At 57.6% G+C, this 17,735-nt stretch overlaps 2 protein-coding genes across 2 annotated transcripts in view; one reads left to right on the top strand and one right to left on the bottom strand.

Moving 5' to 3' along the window:
* PYGB (glycogen phosphorylase B) overlaps window positions 1-2,938 on the top strand; it is a 36,219-nt gene extending 33,281 nt beyond the window's left edge. Inside the window, exons 19-20 of the mRNA XM_027559544.1 lie at window positions 490-556; window positions 1,649-2,938. Coding sequence (XP_027415345.1) covers window positions 490-556; window positions 1,649-1,801 — 220 coding nt within the window. The 3' untranslated portion in view covers window positions 1,802-2,938. The remainder of the gene's footprint in view (window positions 1-489; window positions 557-1,648) is intronic.
* A 2,122-nt stretch (window positions 2,939-5,060) lies between these two features.
* ABHD12 (abhydrolase domain containing 12) overlaps window positions 5,061-17,735 on the bottom strand; it is a 53,710-nt gene continuing 41,035 nt past the window's right edge. Inside the window, exons 5-13 of the mRNA XM_027559542.1 lie at window positions 15,410-15,440; window positions 14,015-14,060; window positions 11,752-11,881; window positions 10,900-10,937; window positions 10,374-10,453; window positions 9,073-9,155; window positions 7,401-7,479; window positions 6,646-6,773; window positions 5,061-5,706 (exon numbers count right to left, since the gene is read on the bottom strand). Of these exons, the coding sequence (XP_027415343.1) occupies window positions 5,667-5,706; window positions 6,646-6,773; window positions 7,401-7,479; window positions 9,073-9,155; window positions 10,374-10,453; window positions 10,900-10,937; window positions 11,752-11,881; window positions 14,015-14,060; window positions 15,410-15,440 (655 nt within the window). The 3' untranslated portion in view covers window positions 5,061-5,666. The remainder of the gene's footprint in view (window positions 5,707-6,645; window positions 6,774-7,400; window positions 7,480-9,072; window positions 9,156-10,373; window positions 10,454-10,899; window positions 10,938-11,751; window positions 11,882-14,014; window positions 14,061-15,409; window positions 15,441-17,735) is intronic.

Below are 17,735 nucleotides of genomic sequence, written 5' to 3'. Positions count from 1 at the left end.
TCCAATGAATATCATCTGCTGGCTTCTGTCAGACCCGATCATAACTCCGCGCATGCCTGGAGCTGGGCGCTCAGTCCTGCTGATTCTGGGATCCAGGAGGGACTTTACAGGGTTCTATGAATTGTGATCCCGATTCAGTTGTAAACAAAACACGTTTATGTGTCATAAATCCTGCATCACCAGTTGTCAACTCGTGAGACCTGAGAACAGGTGGTGGTGGAGCCTGCGTCCCCTGGGCCCCCCTGGAGGTGGAGGGGGACCTTAATCTGTGTTCCTGGAATCCACGGGCACAGTTTCTTTCAACAGCATGGGGCTATAATAAGGTTTTTCTAGAGTAGTGTCTGCAGGACAGCAGTGTTGCTCAGAGCGCAGCCACTGTGGCCACCCCTTCCTGTGGAGCACAAAGACGCAGCCAGCCAAACCTGGGGGCCCTTTTCCTGACCTCCCCTTCACCACCCGCCCAGCCCAGCTTCCTGTCTCCCATTTCAGGTTCAAGGTGTTTGCGGATTATGAAGCGTACGTGGCGTGCCAGGCCCGGGTGGACCAGCTGTACCGGGTGAGGTTCTTGGGCCCTGGCAGGGAAGTTGCAGGGTGGGACCATGTCCTGCTGTCTCGGGCCACTCTCGGGAGCTTGCAGCTGACCTAGTGGCCCAGAGCAGGTTGGGCTTCTTCCTCTCTTGCTCAGGGACTGCCTCAGCTGGGCATCTGCCTGGGCTACCTAGGACCCTTGGGCCCAGGCTGCTGTCCACACCAGCACGCATGCCCCTGCAGCCTGGGCGCTGCCACAGAGCCGGTGGACGGGGCAGAGGTGATGCCTCCCAGAGGTGCTGCCACGCCCTGGCCCACGGTCTGATCGCCTACGTGCAGTGAGGAAGGCAGGGATGACGCAGGGCATGAGGCCCAAGGCAGGAGACGGGGCTTGTGGGCAGTGAAGACCTTTGTGCTTAAAGGGAGGTGAATGGTTTCTAGGGCAGTGGACACGTTGCCAGTGAGCAGAGTGAGGGCCTGCAGCTCTAGAGCGGGCATGCTGGAGCTGGCTCTCCACTCCTGGCCCCAGGTCCCACCTCTGTGTGACCTGCAGAAAGCGGGCACAGCCAGGGGGGCCTCCCGGGAAGACTCAGCTCCTGAGCTCGGGGAGGTGATGGGGTGTCATAGTCCGTGCACCTGGCCAGGGATGGCCGCAGGAGGGGACACTGGCGATGGGGGTGTGGCTGGGTAGTCACTGCCCAGATCTGTTAAAGCAGGTTCTTGGACACGGCCCGAGGGGCTTGTATCTAACCATCACCCTCAACTCAGGAAACAGCTCCTGAAGTCTCCTCCTGAGACAGGACAGGAGGGAGCCTGGGAGGCCAGGTGACCCCGGGCTCAAGGAAGTACCCTGGCTTCCCTTCCAGGAGCACCCTCCTGGCGCTGGATGCAGTCTGGGGGTGAATCCCCTCCTGGCAGGGTGTCTGTGCATCGTGTGCACTGTGCCCTGGCAGGACCCCTCGGGCTCCAGACCCTGTCTGCTCACCTGGAAGCTTCCTGGTGGGTTGGCCCCCTTCCCAGTGAGCTCTGAGCTTTGAGGGCCTGCCTTCTGTCAGGCTGCCCAGGGCTAAGCACATCTGGGAACAGACCAAGGTCACTAAGCGTCTGCCTCCCTCTGCAGAACCCCAAGGAGTGGACCAAGAAGGTCATCAGGAACATCGCCTGCTCGGGCAAGTTCTCCAGTGACCGGACCATCACGGAGTACGCCCACGACATCTGGGGTGCGGAGCCCCCTGCCCTGCAGACCCCACCGCCCAGCCTCCCCAGGGACTAGGCCCCGGTCTCGGGACCAGCTTTCATCCCCTTGCTGACTCTGCCCGTTGTTTCCAAGCATTTTCCTAGTTCCCTGCTTCTTTCAGTGCCGCTTCCAGGAGGGCTGGGGGAATCGTGGTGGTGGCTTTGAGGGGCTGGGGTGTGGAGATGCCCCCTCATTGCCTGCCGGAGAGCAGGTCCCAAGCACTGACAGGGCTCGCCCCCCCACACCCCCCCGCCCCCCAAGATGCCCACTCAGCTTCCCCACGGCCTCGTACAAACCTGTGTGAGCTCGTATTCAGTTTTGACCCTCTGCATTCTGGGGTCCAATCAGGTAGCCGTGACAAAGCTTGGGCAAGTGTGTTTCTGCAGCATGCAGGCTGGCCATCCAGTCTCTCCCAGCCCAGCTCTGCCTCCTGGCCATGCTGGCAGGGTCCAGTGTGCCGAGCCGAGTCCTCATAACTGCCATGTGGGCACCCGACCTGGGGTTTCCAGATTGAGAAGATAGCAGGGCCCCAGGGGAACCGAGGGTGATACTGGGGAGGACGCCTGTGTCCAGCACCAAGGGCTTCGGTTAGGACAGGCTGGCTGGTGCAGAATTGGTTTGATTTTGCTTTTTTGAAGATTTTTCACAAGAAAATGAAACTAGCTGAGGTCTTTCCTTGTTTTAGCAACGGAAAGTAGTACTTCTGAAGTTTATGCCAGGGGAGGCAATGCTGGGGTTTCACTTGGGGTCCCCACCTAGCTGGGTGAGGCTGCATGCCCAGCCCTCTGCGAGGCCTGCACCCTCCCTGTGCCTGTCAGGCAAGAGGCAGCAGGAAAACCTGGTCTGGAAAAGGACTGGTGGGCCCAGAGGGGAGCCCACCCTCCATTCTACCCAGACGGCAGGCTGGCACCAGGGATGGTGGCTGAGTGGTGGGAAGGACGAAGCCAGGGAGCAGGTGGGAGCTCGGGGTGGAAGCTTCCGGAGGCTCTACAGCCTCACATGCCGGACCTGGGTGGCTCGGGGCTCTGCTCTCACCCCACCAGAGCTGGGGGGTCTGCGGTCACGCCCCAAGCACCCGTTGCTGCCCGCCTTTTAGGCCAAGCGTGACCGTCACCGTGCCCTTCGCTGTCACTGCCTCGTGTAAGAAAGCGATTAAATCTGCTTGTGCTCAGATGCTCTGGCCTCTGTGTGTCTCTGTACCCAGGGCGCTGCATGTCCCAGCCGGGATACACTATGGCCCACCACTCTGGGACTGGGGACAGGACGTTCTCTCACCCAGCTGCTGTGGGACTCAGAGCCCTGGGAGCCTGAGTCATCAAACCCAGCACTGGGAAAACACCAGCTGGGTGTTGGCGTTTTGGGTGTGAATTGTACTCTTCTTGTGTACCTGTCTTTTGCCACCCACTCCTGGTCCTGGGAAGTGGAACTCCTGGGCACCAAATCATTCCCCTCCCCAAACTGTATGGCTGCAAGTTAAATCAAAAACCCAGCGAGATGTGAACTCAGGGCTCAGTGTTACCCAGAGAACCCAAGTGTTGGGGGAGGGGCACCTGGTCTCAGGTCTGGGGCACCTCCCAGGACACTCGCTTCCATAGGCTGTGACCACAGATCAACGGTGGGCATCTCGAGCTGTTCCTGACCAGACTGACTCTGTGACTCAACAAAAGGTCAGTCCCACTCCACAGTTTCAGCTGAGCTTCTTGGACTGAGGTAATAAGCGGAGACACCCCTAAGCAGAGACATGTAGACCTAATTACCTGAAAGGTGTCAAGGGCAGGAGCTACTTGCTCAGCAACCTTGTTATGCTTTATCTTCAGGCTGTCAGACACCTGTAAAAAATACTAACAGCTTGTATTTTTACTTTATATCCTACTTTATCCTCCCCACCTACCCCCCACCATAAAATCTGAGGCAACTTACACAGACAAAAGATAAAGAAAAACAGGTCTGAAGACTTGAGCCCAGGCAGGGCAGGTGAAGTGTAGATGGTCTCAAATGGCCTCGCTGGTCAGGACGAGCAGGGGACGTGGCTCTGGGCTGCGGGGCTGCCAGGAGCCCCAGTGACAAAGCCCAAGAGGCCCCAGGGGGCTGGCCACACAGGCTTTGTGCTTTAGTTACATGAAGGCAGTTGTCAGGTCAGGATGGGCGTCCCAGAAAGCCAAGGGGATGTGAAGCTGAGGCCCAGGTGGCTGAGAATTGCAATGGGCAGCTCTAAGGTGTTTCGAAGAGGGTGTAATCTCCTGTTTCTGGGCCTCCAGCCAGTTCACAGCTGCTCACAGGCCAAGGGCAGTGAGTAAGAGAAGGCAAATAAGCTCCTCCCCACCCCGGGGAATTTCTGCACTGACTCCAAAGTGTCAGAGCCTAAGGATCTAGAGGAGGAAGTCCTGCCTTTAGGAGAGGGTGAAAGTTACTCAGTCGTGTCTGACTCTTTGCAACCCCATGGACTATACAGTCCATGGAATTCTTCAGGCCAGAATACTGGAGTGGGTAGCCTTTCCCTCCTCCAGGGGATCTTCCCAACCAGGATCGAACCCAGGTCTCCCGCATTGCAGGCGGATTCTCTACCAGCTAAGCCACAAGGGAAGCCCAAGAATACTGGAGTGGGTAGCCTATCCCTTCTCCAGTGGATCTTCCCAACTCAGGAATTGAACCAGGGTCTCCTGCATTTCAGACAGATTGTTTACCAACTGAGCTACCAGGGAAGCCCAAGGAGAGAGTTGGGTAAACCAAGTCCTCCGCCTGAGACCAGCCCTGTACTGTACGGCATGCAGCCCCCTTAGAAAGCCACACACCATCTCTCTCTGGGGGTGTGAGAGGGGGGCGGTGAGTGGGCACTGGCGTTGTGTGTGGGAGGTGGGCTTGGCCGAATGCCACGACCAGTGAGTGAACGAGCTGACACTCCCAGGGCAGAATGGGAGTCCCTGGACTCCAGCAGCCTGAGTCCTTCCACGAGTGACCAGGGGCTCGTCCCAGGTCTCTGAGTGAAACCCCACCACCCATCTATCAACACAGCAACATTCAATGAGCTTGTTAACCGTAAGGTTGAAAGGCTCACCCACAAAGACCTGGTTTTAGGAAAATGCCATCTGCCCCACCAGAGTAGACAACCTCCCCATGAACACGCCTCCTCCGACACAACACCCCTCCCCGCGGGACCTCGGTGTCTGTAGGAGCAGGAAGAAAGCCCACAATCCTTGGCCTTATAGAGCCACCTCCTCCTCACATACGGTCGGGTTCTGAGAGTGGCCTGGGGCTGTAGGCACAGCCTGGACACCACTGGAGGCAGCACTGAGAAAACAGACAGACCACCACCACGATTTTATTCTTAAATAAATGCTCAGTCTAAGGTCTGGTTAGGCAGACAAGTGGGTGGACATCAGAGGAAGGCAGATCGCTGGCCCCTCCCCGGTGGGGAGCAGCGGGGCAGCCCAGGGAGGCAGGGACACCGAGGAAGGCAAGCAGGGCGGGCAGGGCAGGAGGGGCTGGTGGAGCCATGAGCGTCCATCTGGGGGGAACAGAAAGAACCCATGTTCGCCCACATTCTCAAGGGTGGTGCCAGAAAGCTCAGCGTGGTCCCAAGACCCCTCACCTCCTGTCCCAGGCTCCCCGTGCCTGGCTCAGGAGGTATGGGATTGACTAGCCGATGGCCAGAAAGTTCTGTCACTGTCTTCCCAACAAGCCCTCGGGTTGAGGGGCAGCACGAGGTGGAGAGGGCCACATGCCGCCTCCGCGTGGTCCACAGAGACCCCCTGCTCCCCGCCACCCAGGGCGGTGCCTCAGGTCTGCCAGGGCCTCCCCTGGAATCTGTGTTCCCTCTCCGGGCGCATCTCCGGGGGGCCGGGCTGGCAGGAGGAAAGGGGGACGAGGGCAGAGGCCTTCATGCTCCCGGGTGGCGAGCAACTCAGTGCTGGCGTCCCGGTTCCGACTTCCCCAGGAACTCCCTGGAGCAGAGGAGGACACCTGTCAGCCAAACCCCTCCAGGCCAGATCGGAGACCCCACCTCCCACGGTCCTCCCACAGCCCACCCGGGAGGCTGTAATGGAGCCCCGAGGACCACACTCTGCCTCGAACACCCTGCGAGGCAAATGGGCAGGGCGCCAAGGGCAGCGCCAAGTCCCGACACGGAGTGAGGGCAGGCCACTGCACCCTGGCACTGGAGGGTTCTCAGATCACATGTTTTGTGATGTGTGCCTTTTACAAGGAAAACCACGGTCCCAGAGCAATGCCATGCTCCTACCATCCCCTCAGCAACACACATTCCATGCGCCAAGAAACGTCAAAAACACAGAGCTCTGCCTCTGGGACTTTGAGGGCCTCACATACCAAGTGGAGTTCCCCAGCACACATTTCTCCGAGGGCTGATTCCAGCAGCCGGGGCTCAGCAGAGGCCCTGCAGTTGGGACGTGGCGGAGGCCTGCACCTCCGAGTGGGAGGCAGGGAGTGTCTGGTCCATCCAAACCCTTCCCTCTGCCACCCGGGCACCCTCGTTCCCAGGCTTGTAACAGGTGGCCGGGCTGCAGCCCACGTGCCGGCCCAGGAGTCTGGCCAGCGCAGTGCAGCCAGGGGCACGGCCTCCCTCCCTGAGGCAGCTGGGGACCAACAGGCTTTGGGGGAGCTGGCCCAGACCTGCATCACCCCTACCATATACACCCCGTGCAGGGGCAGAGACCTGACGGGCCTGTGGGAGGGGACGGGGGCCTGAGGACAGTAGCCGTGGCGTCCTCACTGCTCGACCACACACGGGGCCACAGCCCGGCAGGCCACATGTGCTGACACCGGACCCCCCTGACCAGCCTGACACGGCTATCCCAGCTGCGGCCGCAGGGGCTCGCCCAGCTCCCGCATGCCATCCTGCATGGTGGGTGACGGTAGTGCCTCACCTCAGGATCCGCGGGAGCTCGGGGCTCTTGTAGATGTACTTGTGCCTGTAGCCAAGGTCTGAGTGGAAGGGGATGAACTGAACCTTAAAGTCCCGGAAGCTGCGTGACGGTGCGGCGATGTTGTAGAGCTGGGGGAGGGAGAGGAGGCTTGGTGCCCGGGCCCTGGGGTGACCTGCCTCAGCCACAGGACCCTCGGGCCACCCCTCGAGACCCTCTCTGTCCTCACCCTGTCTCGAGACCAGCCTTCCTCAGGGGCCCTCAGCACCCTCAGGCCACCTGCCCTGGGATGCCACATGGCCTGAGTGCCCAGGGCAGCCTGTTGGCTCTGTCCCAGGGCTGGGTGGGCCGTATGCCTAGGTCAAGGTCCATCTACAAGCTGGCTTGGGGTCTGTGGCACCGCAGCCCCCTCCTTCCAGCCCAGGATGGCCAGGTCCTAGGCCCAGACGTGTTCGGAGGTGGCCTGGGCCCCCTGCCCTTTAGCCTGCCCCTGCCCCTCACCACCGCCACAGTCAGAGGGTGCTCCCTCCCACCCTACTCCCACCTACAGATCTGAGAGCAAAGGCAGATGCGGCAAAAGCAGATGCAGAGGCCCCACAGTGAGAGGATGTGCTCAGACGTCAGCCCAGAGGCAAGAGAACGCGTGAGAGCTGTGAACCGCCAACCTCCACTGCCTTCTCCCTCACAAGGGGCCCGGCCCGCAGCGGGACCCTCTTCCACACCTGCCTGGCCTGAACACGAGTCTGCCCGACGCCCACCTTTCTGCCGAGCTGGAAGGGCACGACCGGGTCGTCCTCGGCGTGCAGGATGAGCAGGGAGCAGGAGATGTGCTTCACACTGCAGGAGGCGGAGGGAGAAAGGCACTGGATGGCCAGGACAGGCTGGGCCTCCCGGGCTCCCGGGCTGCCAGCAGCAGGGGCCAGTGAGGGAGCCCTGCACTGCAGCGTGGAGCGCCTCAAACTGCCAGGCGCTTTTAATACAAAGCCAGCAGCTGATTTCTTAGATGTTTCCATCAGTATCTGTTTTAGGTGACAAGTTTCAATCAAATCTAGAGCTCACTTCATTCACCAAATCGGGTCCCTGAATATTACCTGGAAATTTAAAAACAAAACAAAAAAACTTTGCCAGTACACTATTCTTAAAAAGTTACAAAACGATATTTACAAACTGAGTAATAGGTGGGCCAGGAAACTTACTGCAAATGAACATTACTGGACATCAGCTGGCAAAAGAGCCACCCTCTAATTTCTCTTCTGTGTATATGACATTTAATTCCTGAATGTTTCAAATAAATGAACATTCTCAAGATGGTCACTGAATCCAAACCCCTCAGCAAACCGCCAACGGAAGGACAGGCTGCAGGACTGATGGGCCCTGGACGCTCCTAGCTGCCCCTCACTGAGGCCGCACGGGGAGCTGGTGGACGCAGCACACGCCGGCTTCTGGCGACCTCATGCTGAACTGAGGCTTCGCGTAGGCAGCCCCAGGGCAAGCCTGGCACCTGGCAGGACTAGGCCTGGGTGTGCGCCCAGCCATCTGGCAGGCTGCACTGCTGCTAGTGGCACACAGATCACCCACTCACCACATTCTACTCCCAGGGTGAAGTGCTTGCTGGTGTACAGGACAGTTTGACATTCGACATCTTTTCATAACTTCCACCCACCAAGCTGGTCCTTCACTTCTCCAACTCTCGAGGCCTAGCTCACATGCTGGCACCTTGGCAAGTATTTGGGAACAGACCTTCCCACCATGCAGGGGCTCCTGACTTCCAGGGGGTGAGGGACGGCCAGTCCCCCAACACTCACACTGGCTCAGCTGGGGGGCAGCCACAGGGTGACTTTCTCACTATCGTCATTTTTAGAGAAAATCCAGTTTATTCAGGTAATTCTTCTTTTAAAAATGTAGATTTTTAAATGCTAACTGAATATTCAGATAAAAAAATTTTTTAGAATAAATTAAAGTCCATGAAATAAAGATATCACAAAGATAATGTTAATTGAACTTGAACGTTGTTCAAAGAAAGAGTCCTTAAATAGAATATGTAACTTCTGGTTCACCTAATATAAATATTTTTAGTATTAACCTTCAGAACATCTTTCCATAACCAAACACAAATCAAATGGCTAAGGCAAAGTCATTTTTTGAACAACAGTTACTATTGCTGCTTTAACACCTGTTCAAGAGTTCTGGTTTTGACAAATAATTTTCAAGTAAAACAGTTCTATGGACCAAAAGATATGGTGTTTCCCTATTTCTTTAACTCTACAGTCTTTCCACCTTCCTTCTTCCCTTCCTCTACCTTTATAGAGATATGTTGCTTAGAAAAGACCCTTACATGTCCAGAATCCCACCCTCCTTGGTTAACATGACTCAAGACGCTTATTCTGAGGGTTCTTTGGGTTCTTCTAAATTCTCTCCCACAGTACTCACTTTTCATCATTTGCAAACTGAATTCCACTGCTTGTGATGGGATCAAGGAAGAACCAGTCAAACCCAGGGAAATATCGATAGATCTGGAGGTTAACATGTAGACAACAAGGAGAGAATCAATCACTACACCCCCATGGGGGGGTCACCCCTGCTTCCAATCAGGTGGCCCCAGAGCCGGGGGGGGATGGGTAGTAATATACCCCCATAGGGGCCGGGGTCACCTCTGCTTCCAATCAGGCTGACTGGTGGCCCCAGAGCTGGGGGGATGGGCAGAACTATACCCCTGTGGGGCCAGGGTCAGGCCTGCTTCCAATCAGGCTGACTGGTGGCCCCAGAGCTGGGGAGGGATGGGCAGAACTATACCCCTGTGGGGCCAGGGTCAGGCCTGCTTCCAATCAGGCTGACTGGTGGCCCCAGAGCTGGGGAGGGATGGGCAGTAATATACCCCCATAGGGGCCAGGGTCAGCCCTGCTTCCAATCAGGCTGACTGGTGGGCCCAGAGCTGGTGGGCGGGGTGGGGCGGGCGGTGGGCAGCAGTCCTGCTATCCCTCCCACCACCCTCAGACTCCCTTTTCAAGAGGCCCCAGACTGGCTGCGGGGGATTGCCCACAAACAGGACTCCCACACCCAAGACTCAGAGACCAGGCTTCCCACACAGAACAGGCCACAACCCCCAAGAAAACAGAGGACCATGTGATTCGGGAGAAGAGCAATATCAAAGAACACCCAACAAAGGATTCTTCTGTCTGTACCAGGCAGCATGAGGTCAGGCAGGCCGACACAGCACCACTGGACACACAGAAGCAGTGGGAGGAGGAGGAGGAAGCAACAGGACACAGAGGGGCCCCCTCTGGGCCCAGCCTGTAAACGGAGGGTCTCAGGCCTTGAGGCCAGCCAGTGAGGACCCAACAGCACGGGGTTCCCACCAAGGGTTCCCTGGGGTGCCCACCAGCTCCACTCCCAGCCCGCACCGGGCGCCAGGGGCAGCAATGCCAGATGGGCAACCTGTGCCATGAGGCAAGGCCTCCTATGGGTCTAGCCGCCCTCAGACAACCTGACTGTAACCATACCCTTCTACCTGGCACGAAGCTATAAATATCCTGAGTGGCTCTGCAGTCAGGCCAGTGCCCAGAATTAAATGAGAATTAACTTTCATAACATCTGTATTTATTAGAATACTTAAATAATTTTTATGACATTTTAATTTACTTATATGCATATTACTCATAGTCATTTTCATATGTTATAGCTATTATTTCCATTATATACATAAGTCTGTCTTTAATAAGCTCTGTACTTGCCACTGAGAACGGATGGCTCTTGGCTTCTTCACGGATATTAGTGAATGGAGATTCCAAGATGAGGGCATCTGGAGGAGTCTCTAGATAAATAAGACCAACAGGGAGCTGGGAGGTGAGCAATAAGCCCCAGTGGGACACTCCTCACGCCACCACCCCCTTGACAGGACCATGGACCCCAGGTGCCCACCTGGCTGGCCCTGCCCCTCAGGTCCTCCCCTGGGGTCATGTGAGGGAAGTAGTCTCAAGGGGACCCTGAGAACCATGTCTGCCGAGGCTGCCTGTTTGGAGCCCAGCCCCTGTCAAGGCACCGCCAGTTGCCAGAGAATCTGGGGAACAGGGTTGGGCCCTCGGGGGTTTGCTCAGGCCCCCATTTCAACGCCCAGCTCTTGTCTCACCACCCCGCTCATCCACCACCACCCACTTCACAAGAAACTGGCAGGGCCTGGAGCACAGCCGGTGCCTGAAGAGCCCTCCTGCATGGGAGCCGGGCCATACCTGTGGCGTAGGACCCCACGCAAATGCCTACCTCGCTCACAGAGGCGCCGCACCAGGTTTGTGGCCACTCTGGAAAGAGGGAAAAGTTCAGTTGGATCATGACAAAAACTGTTGCAGACGAGACTGTTCCTGGGGAAGCTAGGACTATCGCGGTGACGGGTGGGGTTTTGGGTGGGGTTGCACAGGGGCCCAGCAGCCAGCCCCTCCAACAGGGACTCTGTGATGGGACCTCCACGATCCCAAGGCACATGCTGCGCCTCACCTGGAAGGGCCCTTGTGGGCTGCAGAGCAACGCCCCAGCTCACACCCGGTCCTACAGACACAGATGGGAGGGGCCCCTGAAGGGGGCAGCACCTGGACTCTGCCCGGCCTAGGCCTCCTGCCTTGCTAGGACCAAGCTGGGCAGGTCCAGGCAGACACCCAGGGTGGGAAGGCCTGCTCCCCTCTGGCCAGGGCTCACTCTCACCCAGGAGGGCCAGTCCCAGACACTGCCCAGCCTGCAGGCAATGTGTCCAAAGGAAAAGCAGCAGGAAAATGGAGGTGCTGAAGATCTGGGGCGCCTTTACACCGGCCACATGGAACATCAGAGCGCTTCCTCTTTCAGCAGATGGAACAAGGGAACCCCAACTGCTGCCTCCCCAAGTTTTTAAGTAATGACACCACGTGTGAGGCAAAAGGCCCGTGCTCCTGGATGCGCTGCATAGCACAGCCACGCTCAGCGAGGCCTGGGGAGCCCAAGTGCCCTGCACTGTGGGGCTCCATCCCCGGCCCCCACCAGGGCAGTAATGGAGGCTCTAGGACGCTGGGGGCCCCTCAGGCAGCCTGGGCTGCAGAGTCACCCGTGAAGACCTGCTCCCACAAACGCCATGCTGGGAACTCTCACCCGGTGCCAAGAGAATGGCCCCAAATATACACAGGGTTGTCTCCACTTCGCACTTTGATCCAGTCAAAAACATGGAGTGCATCATACGTCATGCCCCGCTCCGACGGCGTTCCTACTGAGTCACCCCAACCTGGGAAAGCAGCATCAAAGAGGACATCACGGGACTGCAAGGGGCAAGCCCCGCTCCGCCCCCGTCTCAGCAGAAGGCCCAGGCCATCTGGGGCCTCAAGTCTTGGCCAGGCCAGCTTGTATTCTCCCAACTCCTCAGCTGTCGCAATCTCTGAACCCAACCACCACCCTCACCTGAGTCTCAAAGAGCAGAAGCAGACAGGGTGGTCGGACCAGCAGACCCCTGGCACTGGCACCTGGGGCTTGGCCAGGCTCAGCTATTGATAGTCCAGCCCGCCCCAGCCTTGAGCCCAGCCCCGGCTCTGTGGCCCAGCTGTGAAGAGGCTTCAGGATGAGCAGATTCCAGGCTCAAGGCAACGCTGACCCACAAAGGAAGGGGCTCCTAGCATCCTGTTTGCATTACAGAGGAAAGCCAACTAAACTCTGACCTCCCACAGGTCCTTCCCTCCAGATTCTGGAAAAGTCAAATGTGACTGTCCTTTCCAGCAGCTCAGCAGTGAGTCATCATCAAATGATCTGAAAATACCACAAGGCTCATAGAGAGCAAGTCCTGCAACACAAGCAAAACCTAGAGGCAGGGGCACCACAGGCCACCTCCCCGGGGCGTCCCAGACCCAGATTAGCGGAAGAAGCCAGGGCCAGGAACAAGGCCAGAGGGCGGGCTCAGGGCACCAGCGAGGGCAGGGACAGAGACAGGGAGAAACACAAGAGAGACGGAGACGGGGAGACAAATGAGAGAACGAGACGGGGACAAGGAGCCACAGGCAGAACTTTGGTCTCTTGTACAGCTTAGAAAGGAAGAGACTCGACAGGAAGTGAAAAGAGGAAGTGTTAGATGGGATCTTATTTCTGTTAGAAGCACAGGAAGGTGAATAAGGGAGAGGGCTGCCCCCTGACTGCCCTGAGGTTCCAGCTGCAGGGGCAGGAGGGAAAGATGAGCCTCCTTTCGGAGTTTCTTCAACCCAGCACCTTCCTCCTAACAGAACACTCTTTCACAAAAGAACCAACCTGCACCCTAGGCTGGTGGAATAATGGCACTCAAAGACGTGCACGTCCACACCTGGAAACCCGTACCTCTGGAACCTCACACGGCAAGGGCAGTGAAGGGTGCAGAAGGAAAGAGGCTGCCAAGCAGGGGACCCCGAGACAGGACAGTGTCCTGGTCAGCATGAGCCTCAGGCAATCCCAGGTCTTTATGAGCAGAAGGGACAGAGTCAGGGCCAGAGTAATGCAGACGCGAGGGGCCACAGGCAAGGAACCAGCGTGGCCTGGAGAAGCTGCAAGAGGCTAGGAACCTGACTCTCCTGGAGCCTCCATCGTGTCCACACCTTGACTCATCCCAGTGACTAAAGACTTGGAACCTTGACCACCAGTGCTTCAAGATAGTTCATCCGTGCTGTTCTGAGACATTACATTTGTGGCCAGTGCTTCAAGACAGTTCATCCGTGCTGTTCTGAGACATTACATTTGTGGCCAGTGCTTCAAGATAGCTCATCCGTGCTGTTCTGAGACATTACATTTGTGGCAGCCATGGCAGCATCAAGAGGAGACTCTCCCAACGTGCACACCCAGGCGATGCCAACAGCTGCTGGTTCTGTGGGTGTGAAGCCCCGCCTCCCCCCAGCCAGGGTGAGCTGGACAAGAGGCCTCAGCCCTACGTCCTGTCCAGGCGAGGGCTGTCTGAGGCACACATCGCCGCCACTCTGCTCCCCGCTGACACAAAGCATCTTCCTCACGCAGCAAACTGCGGGAGGCAAGGAGAAACACAGAGGGACGAGAAGAGGAGTCCCTCTTTCCTGTCTCCGTAACTTCAACAAGACAAGCTCTGCTGAGCACGAAACAGGCCCAATACCCAGCTGTGGGGAAAGTCTGAGTCCCACAAAGAGGAGACAGCACCTTTGACATGTGAAAGCGGCCGGCAGAGGGTGTGTGCCGGGGTTCCAGGCGCCCATGCCTACTATCTAGGGGAGGATGCACGAAGGACTCACAGCCAAGAACCTGGACCCTCCACTACCTCCACACACTGACAATCTCACAAGGACCACAGGTCACGGCAGAGCCACCAGCATTTCAGAGTCACACATGGCCACCCCACACCAACCTCAAACAGGCGGGGTGAGCAAGGAACCCTCACCTCTGTAGTCAAAGGTGACCACGTGGTAGCCGAGGGAACTCAGCACCTGGAAGTGAAAAGCAAAAACTGAACAATGCGGCTCTGACTAACCCACCCGCCTCGCTCGAGGGAACTCAGTGAAGGCCATCACCTCACTGCCCCATCCTGCCACTGTGGGACACTCAGGAAGGCGGAGGCCAGCCTGAGCAGCACCTGTGCCCTCTGAGGTGCTTGCAGGCTGATGGCTGTCCAGGGGTTGCCAGGGGTTCTGACCACCCAGAGACCCAGGAGGAAGGACCCTGCAGTGTGGACTCCACACCTGGTGACCTTTAATGCAACCCAGCACTGTTCAGATTTAAGCTTCCATTGAATTTTTCTCACTTAGAAGAAAAAAGTCTCTCAGGATTAGGTGACTGCTTGCATGAAGTCACTATTCACTGTCCCACCCAAGCCCTGGCTGGGTGTGCTCAGAGCCACGAGGAAGCTGCCACAGACACCAGTGTCACCAACCTGAGGTGCGCTCCCGTCCCCGAGAAGAGAGCTTGGCCAGGGACTCCCAGCCCCCACAGGACCTGCACCCTCTGGAGCCATAGCTGTTCAGTCACCCACCCCACCCCCGCCTGGATCCAAGTCGCTCCAGGGAACCAGCCCTCCAACAGCCCAGAGCTGTCCACAGGGTGCTGGACAGACAGCAGTGCCCACATGTCTGACTTGTTCCTCCGGCCCTGTTCCCAAACACAGATCCACCCGAGAGGAGGGCGACAGGTGTGGTGGCCCCAGACGCTGCATCAGCAGCACGTGTCAGCTCGAAGACCCACACACCCTCTGATGACAGCCACATGGCGGAGAGGGTTTGCATCTCCCCTGGGATCCCGCACCCAGACACCTGCTTCCACCACATTGGCTGGGAACCTGCATCAATGGTGCCCTGCGCTTGGTGGACACGAGAAACCCCAGTGCTGGCAGAACTCCTGAGCCACAGCCCAGAGGACAGTGTAGCTCTCGGGCCCCTCAGTGTTCTCCCGTCATTCCCTATGTGAGTAAGTAACTTTACAAACAATTGCAAATCACTTTACGTTAACTTGTTAATTTCTGGCATAGGAGCCACAAAGTCCATTCATCCTGATCTTGGAAACTATCCCCAGAGGCAGCAAAATGGGAAACACTCCATGAGGAGATGTCCGTAAAAGGCAAGATGAAAAAGACCGACAACGATTAAGTCAGATTATTAGGGGGAACTCCGTTCTGTTCATGACTCCTGGAAAGAACAGCCAGAGGCAGTAGGCGAGCAACGCTCTCTGTCCACACAGTGAGGGTGGGCACTGCCCCGTCCATCTGTCCACTGCATGGCCTCTGCTGTGTGCCATAGCTAAGGGCACTGCTCTCCATCAGACGCCGTGAGCCGACCTCACCTACCTTGTAAAGCTCCACCCGGTGGTCGCCGCCTCTAGATCGTCAGGGAAAGGAAACAAGAACAGCTGTTAGTGCATCTTCTCAGAGAGGAGGCCCAGGATGAACACTACAGCATCCGGGCACTTAGAGCCTGGTCCCCAAATCCATGTGGGAGGGTGACGGACAGGTCACCTCCTCCTCTGGGCACCTATGTGGCTCCCCGCTGGTCTCCACAGTGTGGTGCCAGGCAAGGGACCATCTGAGCACCGTGGGGATGTTTCTTAATTATTACCTCATCTCTGGTTTGACTAAGGTGGCAGAACCTAGGAAACACAAAGGCCCCTCGACTCCCCAGTGTCCAGGACCACAGGTGAACAGAAGGGACGCCCATCCTCGCTGGCACATACACCACGGGGACAGGCCACAGGCACCTCCTGCCTCAACCTCCTCAGCCACAGAGCCACCGCCAACCTTCAGGGTGCTCCTCCGTGGCTGTTCACACCCCCACCACCTGGTCATCTGGCTCTTCCCCACATGCTCCGGACAGTCTGCTGCTGTGCCTCCTACCATGCCATCCTTCCACACACATGTGCCCGTGGGAAGACGCTGGGTCAGAGCCGCCATCGTGATCCAACAGCTGCAGAGAACCTCCCAGGCCCTCACCGGCCGCCTCATGCCCACCCCTCTCCGGGCGAGGCCTGTCTGCCTCTGCCTCCCACTTCCTGCCCAGATGCTGTCCGGCTGTTCCCTGCAGACACCCTGAGGGGGACAGGGCTGCCTGATGAGTGGGAAGCGCATCAGTGGGCAGGCTCTCCCTCGACAGACTTCTCCGCTCTCTCCCTTCCTCATAATGAGCATTTGGGCCATTTTGGGTGTGTGTGTCCAGAGAGAAAGTGTCCTCAGGGGAGGAGAGAAAAGATGGAGGAAGAAAGCCAAAATAACCCAGAAATAAATATCAAAGGGCTGAGTTTCAAGACTGGAGAGAAATAATGCAAGATGTCTTCAGTTATCTTTGCAAGACTTTGTCATGGTTCTTTTATAAGATCTCCAGTACCCTACCCTGAGCAGGAAGAGGGGTTCAGAGCATAACGGGGTCTTGGGACATCCTTGGGGTCCAGGCCTCAGGGAGACACGGCTCCTGCCGTCCTGCCTAGACGGGGTGGCCATCAAGAACTGCACACTGTGCTGTCCTTGGGGACATGGGGGCAGGGGGCAGCAAACCTTCAGAGTCACAAGACGCCTTCCATCCTGAATCTACAGGCAGACTTTGTCTTCTTTACCACGTGACTGGCACTGCTCACAAAGAATGCCCAACTTCCCTCATTTATAGAAAGAGGCTACAGGAGCTGTTTGTAGTCATTTGCTCTTTGTAAAGCAGAAGAGAAACCCGCCGCAGCTTGTCCCAGACAACGGGGAAGCGGGCTGCCAAGGGCGTGCTGAGTCAGCAGCTCAGCACTCCGCTCTCTGGACTCAGGGTGTCCTGGGGGCCACGTCCCGGACATCCTGCTGACCCTCTGTGCAGCCCATCTGCCCAGACCCCGCCTGTGGCCTGCTCTGTCCCCTTGCCAGCTCTGCCTTTGAACGGACAGGCCCCAGCCTGGCCCCACGGAGCCTGATGGCTCTCGTGCAGATTCCTCTCCTCTCAACAAGGCCGCCGTGAAGGCTGGAAGGAGCCCTCTTTCAACAATGGGATCCAAACCTGCAAGTCTGAAAGACGTCCACTGAACCTGCCCTTGAAAAGCTCCCGGGATGACTGTGGGTAAGGATGGCTACATGGGGACACGCTTCCTCAATGGCCCAGTGGGATGTGCTGGCACTGCCGGCTCAGGGCTGGAGGTACCTGGCCTGACAGCGTGGCAGGGCAGCCCCCCGGACAAACTCGTTCCTGACTGCTTGGCTGGGGTCTCTTCGTGTGCCCCCAGGAAATGTGCCTCCTGTTCCAGAGGGCATGCCTGACGGTGAAAAAGTGTCCTCACCCCAGGATGGCAGATAAGATGATAGACGCGCAGGGGCAACTTCCAGGGCACACCGTGGCCTTGGAGGGTCTCAAAGCCTCCGCCAAGGGGCCGTGCTTCCTGTCCACTGAGGAGCCTGGGTCCCTAACCCAGGAAGAGCAACACCCCCTGGTTGAGGCTCTTGGTTGCTCAGGCAGACACAGCTACCTCCATTCTCACCCCAGGCACGAGCTTCTGACCAGGGCTTTCTGGACATAGCTGCCAACTTCCACTCAGCTGGCGGTTCCCAAACAAACAGGCCCGGCCCACCTGGCACGCAGCCCTGTCCTGCTCTGGGCCTGTGGGAACAAGGGTTTACAACCACTTCTCCCAAAGCCCAGAGGAGCCCTGGCTTT

The sequence above is a fragment of the Bos indicus x Bos taurus genome, chromosome 13 (genome assembly GCF_003369695.1).
Source record: "Bos indicus x Bos taurus breed Angus x Brahman F1 hybrid chromosome 13, Bos_hybrid_MaternalHap_v2.0, whole genome shotgun sequence".
In the NCBI taxonomy this organism is placed as follows: domain Eukaryota; kingdom Metazoa; phylum Chordata; class Mammalia; order Artiodactyla; family Bovidae; genus Bos; species Bos indicus x Bos taurus.
This window is presented reverse-complemented; position numbering and strand designations above follow the sequence as displayed.